This window comes from Branchiostoma floridae, chromosome 3 (assembly GCF_000003815.2).
Source record: "Branchiostoma floridae strain S238N-H82 chromosome 3, Bfl_VNyyK, whole genome shotgun sequence".
NCBI classification, from domain to species: Eukaryota; Metazoa; Chordata; class Leptocardii; order Amphioxiformes; family Branchiostomatidae; genus Branchiostoma; species Branchiostoma floridae.
Window position 1 is genome coordinate 29,705,621 of NC_049981.1, and position 10,278 is coordinate 29,715,898.

The following is a 10,278-nucleotide window of genomic DNA, read 5'->3' on the forward strand; positions in this document are numbered from 1 at the left end:
CAATTTCCAGTCCTGTAGATACAGAAACACTGCCTATTGCGACCCGTATGTGACCCTGCGCTGAGTTTAAAATCGTAGTTTGCGAGGATTTTGAGTTCCCCGCAGGGTCATTTTGGCGGTAGCGGAAGGTCCGCGTGTCTTGAGCGTTAAAGTGCAAGTCTTTGTCGGCGAATCTACCGATCAAAACTTCGTGAGAAAGAGTTAGTGGGAACTGAAATCATGTGTAATTTGCTCTTGGTCAATTGATCAGCATTTTCTCTATAGTGGCCACCTGTCTATAGTGGCCATTATTTCTACAGTCCCTTGAGTGGCCGCTATAGACAGGTTTGACAGTACAGCAGACCAGCAGATGTTGGGCAGGCCGCTTAGTTATCTACTGCAACATCAGGTTAATTGGCTAATAAAGGAAATGAATTTGCAATTAAAAAAAATACAAGTTGCTTATTGCTTATACACATGCAAAACAAAATCCAGAAGAAAATTTAGAACAAGCTGCCCTTTTAACCTCCTTGGTCTTACCAGTCATACAGTTAATTATCTAAAAGGTGGCTCGCTAATATCAGTCCAACCTTTTTTTCTTTAAGGTAACATGTAAATGTGTCACATTTAACAGAAATATACCAATTTCCTATTACTTTCAGTGAGTATAAAATATTATACATAACTTGCACCTCTGTATGTCCAACATGGACTAGACATTTTCCTTAATTCTTTACCTAGAGTATTCACAAAAAAAGAAGTTTTAAATCTACAATATAGTATTACCTTTAATAAGCATATTGTACTACATGCACATGCACCTGTATCAAAGTGGCAAAACATACATAAATTTAGTTACGTTTTGCTATACATTCAAGAGCTACTAAATAGGCCTACTGATATTAGAGATAGTTCTGCTGTCATAATAGAATGTTGTAATAGTAATTATCAATCTCTCTATTTCTCTGGTGTAGATTATGTACATTTGACTCTATATATTCCCAATATTAGCAAATGGCAGATTCTGGGTTTATTTCCTTAAGTCCACCATCACAACAGATTCAGTGGTCACCATTTTCACATGACAGCAGTCCTGTAAAAAATCAGGAAATATATCAGCACAAGAGAAAACAAGGACAAAAAGTTTTTAAAGTTTAACAAATATAATGCTCATTCACCTTTAACCAAGGGTAACCGAGGCCTATATCTGTAGTTTTTAGAAACAGGTTCTGGGCTAACAGATTGACGGACGGTGGTTTCAATTTGCTGTATAATTTGTAAATATTACAATTTAAAACCACCATCTGTCGACTTGACATCCCTAATTGTAACCCTAAATATACATAGATGTATCTACAGGCAGGTGTTCATGTCTTCATATAGTAATACTGTAGTACAATGTAATAGCTGTAGTGGTGGTGGTTTTCACAGCTTCACAGTGCTCACAACTGGTGCATTGAATCAAAGTGGAAATACCATTGGTTTGATTAAATCATTTACAACGTCTAACTTTTTTATGTTATTTACAATGAATTGTACTCATACACAACATATACAAACATCTAAAATAATTATTGAGATAGAGAATTGTTATTAATTGGAAATAATGGTAAATATACATTATTACTTATACTATCCTTAATTCTTGAGAGTGGCTTAATATATACATCCATGATCATTGTAATAAATCCATGTACACACCTCAAACAATGGTGGCTCCTTTGGATGGGGGTGGAATCCTTTCTGCCTGCAGCTGGCAACGAAGTTCAGGCCATGGTTTGGGGTAAGCATGAAAATTCCCGTCCTGAAAATATGATTCAGAACAGATTCATGTTAGTGTACTCCTCATATTTTTAGGGTTTTGAATAACAGCATCTGTACTGTGCCTCCTATATGTATCATTAATGGTTTTGATTTTTGTACATCGGTTTTAACTCAATAGCAACAGTGTGATCGATATTCAAAATGTCTTCCTGTACATGTATCTTATTTTCTTTTAACACGAGGGGTGTTTAAAATGGAAGAGATAAAGCAAACATAGCAAAATTATCCGGCCACTTACAGTCAGACTGCATACATTGTATGATGTACAGTAGAAGGCATTTAATTGTACAACAGATTTTTAACACACGTACACCACTATTAATTGCATGGTGTTCCAAAATCCAGTCCAGCTGGAAAATTTCCCATTGTCACACCACCCGGATAATTGCATGCAATATGCTGGCGACTGGGGCCTGTAATCAAATGGCTTCTTCTGTACTATCAGGAAGACTTGACAAATTGCAGTACTCACTGCTGGTGCTTGGGGGAGCACACGATTGCAATGGCCTCTGGCATCATGAGCTGGTAGGAGCAGTGCGTGTGGAGATCCACACTGGACAAGAAGGCTGTCTGAGTCGGATGAGTCTGTAGTTGTAAAAAAAAGGTAGAAATCTTAATCAGGAACTACAGACTCAACTTCTTGATATGGTTTTAATCTAAGTCGAAGTGTGTCATTTCTTATCTTTATTAGGAACTACATCTTAAACTTTTTAAGTTCAACTAATCTAAATCAAATTCATCTCCTTGGTTCTCAGAAGACTTGCAGCAAGGATCTACCAACAAGTAAAGATGTAAATAGATGACTGGGAGAAAAACTTTCATCCGATGACATTTTCTCCCTAAAACTGTGTGTATCTACAAAATGTAGGCAATGCTACTTAACCTTTATTCGAGGGGGTAACCTATATCTGTTGCTTTTAAACCAGGGTATGTAGAGATAGTTAGTCAACAGACAGTGGTTTCAATTTACAATATCTTAAAAATATTCCAGTTTGAAAACACCATCCATCGAGTTGATATCGCTAAACACTGTTATTAAAAGCAACGGATAAAGGTTACCCCGCGGATAAAGGTGAACTAGTGTTACAGACTTTTCTGCTCAAACTCTGTTTTCCTGTTCCTGTATAAATTCAGAATCACATTTTGCAGATCTGATAATGAACAAATTAAATTTCTGTGGACTTGAAGTAAAATACTTTAAAAGATTGACACGTATACTAACATGAATCCACCCAAGTGTGATGAGTTCATGTTTGTCCTGGAAGTCAAATAGTTCCTCCTCACTCAGAGTGGTGCAGGAGTCGGGAGTACCGCTCTGCTTGGGGACCAGCACATGGGTGATGGTGAAACTGTTCTGTTTCTGGAGGGAGAAAGAAAAGAATAATCTTGTTATGGTCAACGTAACAAGAGTTTCAAGACCTGAATTGACTCAAAAAGGGAACTTTAACACTAGATCCTAGAATAAGTCAGCTTCACATACCAGTTTTCCAGCCAGAATACCACAAGTCTCAATGTTCTGAGCCGTGTTCGGCTGGGCAAGGTTCAAAAACTTCAGCATGATCTCCTGAGGGACAACGACTTGTCTCAGGCCGTACTTGTTACTGCTGGGAACATCTGTAATGTAGGAAATATACATGCTTGGCATCTCATAATGTTTATAACATAGAAATTGCTTTTAGATGTGTTGATTTAAGGCCATACACTTTATTATTTTCTTGGTTATCAGACATTTTAAAGTAAAAAAATTAAAGCACGAAGGCAAGATGAAAACAGAGGGCTGGGAGGAAACTTGAATCTGACTACATTTCCTTCATGAAACTGTGTTTATTATGGCCTAACCTTGGCCCACAGACTCTGTTGTGTGTTGACCTGCAAAATTCAGCTCATCGCTTATTTTTAGTTCAAGCACAAACAAATTGAAATGGTGTGGCGTTAACATACCATCCATAGTAGTAGTGTGAGATATTTGCTAAGAATGTGATGACTGAGCTAGAAATAATCAAGACTAAGCAAGAACATTCTGTATGATGTTCTTGACAGTGAGCTACAAGTTATCAACAAAAGCTCACCATGGAGACTGGTTGGCTTTGTGGACCGGTCCACTGTTGGTACATATTTAGGGGGTGGCAGGTCGCCTGGAGGTGAATATGCTGGAGGCGGGGCTGAAGGAACGACAGGTTGCACCTGTTCTGGTTGCACCTGTCCATTCACCTGTCCAGGTAGGGTGCCCAGGTTTGCAGCGGCTGGTCCCAACTTTGCTGTATCTGGTCCCAAGATCGTCGTGGTGATGACTCCGCCCTTCGTGTCGTCCCAAGACTGAGGCTTACTGAAGGGAACCACCCCGTCTAGTGGGAGGACACCAGGAGGAACTGCCTTCTCTTCCAAAGTCCTTTCTTTTTCTCTCTCCTGCTCTAGCCTCTTTTGTTCCTGCAGTCTTCTGTACTGTTCCTCCTGAGACTCTTTCCGTATTTCTTCCTTCTCCTCCTCCATTAGGCTTTCTGCCATGCGTCGATCCTCCTCGATTTGACGCTGCCTCTCAGCTTCTTTCGCTCTCTCTATTGCAATCTGCTCCTCAATTTTTAGCTGGAAATAATTGTACATATTATAAAAATGATGTTTCAGTCTATCTCTTACCTATACAAATTAAAATCCTCAGTTATACAAGAGTACGTTATGTGCTAAATATTCAACAGCTTCAAATAGCACCCGCATACATATTCATAGATTGTACATTGATGATAATCCATGTTTTAATTGTTTTGTGATTACATGGAGTAGACTAGTTTATTTATTCGCTTCACAAATACAGCGACAATCTTGCAGCTGAGGAGGCTGAATTGTGCAGCTTTACGGTCACATGTAGAGCAGCGTTTTTTTATGCAAACACAAATTATAACTAATTACGAATGCGAATTACAAGTGTACGGGCTACTACTAGATACATATGCATCATATACAAACTATGTGACATCTAAAAAATAATTTAAACTATCTACATTGATTTTATTACATTATCCGAACATGTAGGTATCCACTGCCAACAGTCCCAAAAGGGAAAGAGAGTCTTTATCTAATGTCTAACCTTTTCAATCTCCCATTCCTTGAGATCAGTGGTGTATTTCTCTGTCAGTTTCTTCTTGCACTTTTCTGCCACAGGAAACACCATTTCCAGCTTCCGCTTGGTGGTCTGCTTCTCCTTGGCTGCTGCAGACTTGTACTCGGGGTGCTTGGGAAGCTTCTCCACAAATAACCTGGAATCAAAGGTGAGAAACGTGTTTGAATCTTTCTCCTTTGCCTTAATATCTAACTTACCCTGTGCATGCATACTTCAAATTATCTTTTTGGCCACATTACTTTTATTCTATTGATTCAAGATTCACTAAATTGCATGTTTGCAATTCAAATTGAACTTTAGCTCAAATGCTTTTTTCCTATCAAAGTCTGGGGACTTTTTACCTCAAAGTAAACTATATAAAAACTAATCTAAACATTTTCCTACATTCCTTTCCCAAAATGTTCATACTTTAGGTGAGATGAGTTTTCAAATATATTTCACACTACAATGTTTGCAAAGATCACCAGAAGTCCAACAAAAAGAAAGCTGATATTGAATCATACAAACTCACGTGATGAACTTCATATAGAGAATAAAAGCTGCTTCCAGATTTCCTTCCTCGTGGTAGACTGTGGCCTGAATGGGTAAGGATACAAGATTACATATTACATAAATGTAGGTACATGTACAATGTATATATGGGTCTTTTAGTCATGTACATGTACTATCAAACACTGGTACACCACCCGACACTCAAATTACTGGAAAGGGTCACAGTCCTCATGATGGGAGCTAGGGGTGGGTACAGCACAGAAAATTCAGGTCCGGTTCAGGTCTAGAGGATCAGGTCCAGGTCCGGACCTGAACCTGGACCTGATTTAGTATGTGAAACCATATGAATGGACGATACTCAAAACAATGGTCCATTTTGCTACAAAAAAAGTATGTTTCACATTGTGGAGTATTTGACTCCCACTGGCGTTCTAAAATCCTGCAAGACTACCTGCCTCTGTACGATTGACTGCAAAACTTAGAAAAACTGTAGAAATGACTGTACTCTGCTTCGCTCTTGTTATTTTCTTCGACCAGTAAGGCCCAAAATGCATGAATTCCTGATGATATAGTCTGTTCATTTTTGAATAGGTCCAACATCCGGTCCACCAAATTTTTTCAGGACCGGTTTTACCAGACCGGTACAATAAGAAAACACGGCCCTAATTAAAATAATGGTCACTTAACTTGTTCCACTGTTCATTACACTGGTTGAATTTCCTCTGTAAAATGACCCTGTCAATACTCACAGTACATGGCGCCTGTCTTCTCTTTCATGATCAGTGGAAGTTCAAGAGTAGCTTTACTATTCATTATTGAGCTAAGCTGTCACCTTATTGCTCAATGGACTGTTTGATTTCAGTCAACAATACTACTAGTCCTTGACATACTGTTACTGAATATGTCTGATTAAGATTATGCTCAACAATAACAGTATTATTCAATAAACATTCACTTCCTTACTTACTTAGTAACCTACTTACTCAATATATACCTTGCTTATAATTACCTGAAATCACCCGAAATTATGTAAATTGATATACAAAATGTGACCACAACACCGTGAAAAAAGCCAATATTTCCGGTTTCCCCAGGCTGGTGCTCAGACCAAATATCTGATAATCATGTACCAAAAGTTAATTGTCTGGAAATGACATCACAGGGAAAATGGCAACCAGTGTGAAAAAAGGACCAAACAACTGTACAGTTTCATAAAAAGAATCTTTTTATTCTACCACAGCCACGCTTTTGGGTAGGATTTTATCATAGGGGGTACAACAATAGTAGGGGGGTCTGGGGGCATCGACTTTCCATGGTGCAGAGTTTTCAAGAATTTTAACTTAAAATGGTGCATTCTAAGGACTATCCTGAGGGGCAAAATTATTGTCATAGAGGTCACAGTAGAAGACTGATAGAGACGAAATACTGGGTGCATGTGCACCCAGGTGCACCTAAAATTGGAAGATATCAAGTATACTAAGTGTTACTATACTAAAGATAATAAAAATGTCTGTCATGGTGTTTTTTTAAGAGTTTGAAAGCTTGTAACTAAGTTTTGTTATTAGGTTTTTCTGACATTTTACTTAAAGGACAGCATCAGAAAATCCTGAAATCATTATTTTCCAGTAGTTTACTCATTAAAAAGTTGATGTACGTCAATTTTTACATTGATCCGCCTAATATGACCCTGTAGACACGTTTGAACTTCGCGCTCTCCTCCTCTCTCCCGCCGCGCTGGGCCATGACGTAATGGCCCCGTGCTGATCGTCTGACGTCACGGATCCGAAACTTCTGGCCAGCCAAACTCGGTGAACCTCGGTCCTCTCAGCGGTAAATAATCACTCCACCATTCTGGAGTTTAGTCCGCTGTTGTTGACAATTACCTTCGTGGACCTGTAAGTCGCGTTGTGAGCTGTCTACGAAGCCATAGTCCCCGGGAGACTGAACATGAATGAGTTTGTCTGCACGTAAACCGCGCGGCGACGGAACGAAATCAAAACAATGGTGGTGGGGGAGGTTCACGCACCGTGCCATTCTGGACTGTTACAGGAGCGAGTTCGAGTCAGTTCTTACCTTCTCCTTTCCGGACAGCACATCGATAATTACACGTAAGCTTCCACGAATTAGGGTTGAATTTACAGTTGTCCAACTAACATTGACTTAAAAAAAACCCGAGTTTTCGTGACATTTTTCCTCTGACAACATACCCTTGATCGCTACATATCGAACGATCCCGTTTTCGCGCCCAAACACCGTCATAACAACAGTCGGGTGAAAAATGGTCAGAGCAGATCCACGCGCCACATGGCAATTTTGACGAATTTTGTCAATTGTCCATGACGGCTTGATATGAAGCTTCACAGCGATTAGCCACTTATGTAGCCTGCGATCATCATTCTTCGGAAATCTGTAAAAACTTATTTATTTGCTCTCCGTGCTTCCATCGTACACAGGCCGGCATGGTGAATGGCCCGAAATGATCGGCTTTGTTTCAAAGTCCGTGATTTGTTTTGATTGAACACCCAACAATCTCCGCCAAAGCTACAAGAAAAACCAGCCAGTCCAGATAATTTCCTCAGAAACAGAAAATAAAGTGAAAGGCGCGGCGTAAATCGCTCGAGTCTGTCAAGTTTTGGTGCTATCTGTTTGGGCACGAAAACGGGATCGTTCGATATGTAGCGATCAAGGGTATGTTGTCAGAGGAAAAATGTCACGAAAACTCGGGGTTTTTTTAAGTCAATGTTAGTTGGACAACTGTAAATTCAACCCTAATTCGTGGAAGCTTACGTGTAATTATCGATGTGCTGTCCGGAAAGGAGAAGGTAAGAACTGACTCGAACTCGCTCCTGTAACAGTCCAGAATGGCACGGTGCGTGAACCTCCACCATTGTTTTGATTTCGTTCCGTCGCCGCGCGGTTTACGTGCAGACAAACTCATTCATGTTCAGTCTCCCGGGGACTATGGCTTCGTAGACAGCTCACAACGCGACTTATAGGTCCACGAAGGTAATTGTCAACAACAGCGGACTAAACTCCAGAATGGTGGAGTGATTATTTACCGCTGAGAGGACCGAGGTTCACCGAGCAAAATGGCTGGCCAGAAGTTTCGGATCTGTGACGTCAGACGATCAGCACGGGGCCATTACGTCATGGCCCAGCGCGGCGGGAGAGAGGAGGAGAGCGCGAAGTTCAAACATGTCTACAGGGTCATATTAGGCGGATCAATGTAAAAATTGACGTACATCAACTTTTTAATGAGTAAACTACTGGAAAATAATGATTTCAGGATTTTCTGATGCTGTCCTTTAAATTTAAGTGGTGCACCCAAAAATGTTTTGGTGCACCCATTTTTTTGAGCTGGGTGCACCAGTGCACCTAATCCCAAAAATGAATTTCGAGCCCTGCAGTAGAAGAAAGTAACCACAGATGACCTATAGCTAGAGGCATCCCTGGTCAATCAGAATTTCATGCTTGTCAGAGGATCTGCTCCCCAGTGTAAGGGCGTCTAGTGCATCCTATTTCATGTTATTTTAAGAAAAGCGTGCCTCTCACTCAGGCTAAAAGCCTGATCCCAACTCCTGTGTACCCACCATCCTGACCATCTCCACCCCCGAGCGGAAGTACATCCTCGGTGCGATGGAGTCCTCCACCGATACCGTGGCAGCCTTTTCCGACAGCACGCGGACACGCTCCGACGGTTGCCCCGGCGATGGCGGCACTGACAACGGCATGGCTGAACACAAACAAAAAGTCACGAAAATTAACCTCACAAAACACACACACATAAAAGTGCAATATTTATTTTTGCATGATTCAATGTTACAAAATGTAGATGTTACATGCAGCCAATGATTATGTTATGGTTAGATAATAACTAACAGTACTGCCAGCAACATATATTTCTGTCTTGTGGGTTGGCACTTAAAGTTTAAAGGCATGTTGGCTCTGAGCGCCTTAAGCTGCAAACACAAGCCATGGCAAAGCCACAATGTAACGTTACATGTAATACAACATGTACTAGCCAAAGGGAAAACCTTTTATAATATGCTTCGCCTTTGATATCATGGTAACTAATAGGATGATCATGTTTATCTTCATGTACATGTGATCTTGCTGGGTAAATATATCTATTACTATCTGGCTATTATCATCTTGTAAAGTTATAACATACCACTGTGTGCTATAAGTGTGAATTTACATAATGAGAAACACATTATAACACAGTGACTCTGTAGTGACATGAATAATAATAGTCGATGACCATACAATCGATCTACAAATAGGAACAAACTAGAGATGAAATATATTATAGGGAATAATGAGGGCATACAAAAGTTTACGCAATTATTGAATATATCGACTGCATTTGATCTCATGATACTAAATCATGATTTCGATCAGGGGGTTCCCCTTACTCATCATAGCTGTTTATGATAGAGGGTATTAGAGGCTCTATTTAGGACGAAATGGAGAAATGTTTATTTAAAGCTCGTTTGCAGCCATTTTCTGAAAGGTTGATGCTTTCACCATAGTTAACGGTAATCACCTTAACCTAATGAAATATCATTATCAACATCATGTATCATTCGGTACCAGGACCGCATATTTCACTTCCGGGTCTCGAAATTTCGACTTGCTCAGTGAGCGTTTGCATTGCCTTGCTCTCACTATCAATCAAAGTCTAGGTTATAAGGACTTACCTGTGAAATATCTGTGCACAAAAGTTGACAGAAATCAGGCGTAGCGACAAGAAACGGTCAGTATAATGACTAATACTTCGCACAGATGTTTGGATATAATCAAGATGACGCCATTTTTGGCTGTGAGTCAACGTAGAATGACTACGCTGGGAACAAGATGTTTCACCT

The 10,278-nt window shown here is 40.0% G+C and overlaps 1 protein-coding gene across 1 annotated transcript; it reads right to left on the minus strand.

Annotated features, from left to right (window-relative positions):
* Positions 1-749: 749 nt before the first annotated feature.
* LOC118410839 (STAM-binding protein-like) lies at positions 750-10,278 on the minus strand. Its single transcript, XM_035812681.1, has 10 exons — positions 10,111-10,278; positions 9,001-9,143; positions 5,430-5,494; positions 4,886-5,054; positions 3,873-4,386; positions 3,284-3,417; positions 3,026-3,163; positions 2,276-2,388; positions 1,681-1,783; positions 750-1,072 (listed from the first exon to the last, which is right to left on the minus strand). Exons 2-10 carry the CDS (start codon positions 9,139-9,141, stop codon positions 1,010-1,012), a joined length of 1,440 nt encoding a protein of 479 aa, XP_035668574.1. The 5' UTR covers positions 9,142-9,143; positions 10,111-10,278; the 3' UTR covers positions 750-1,009.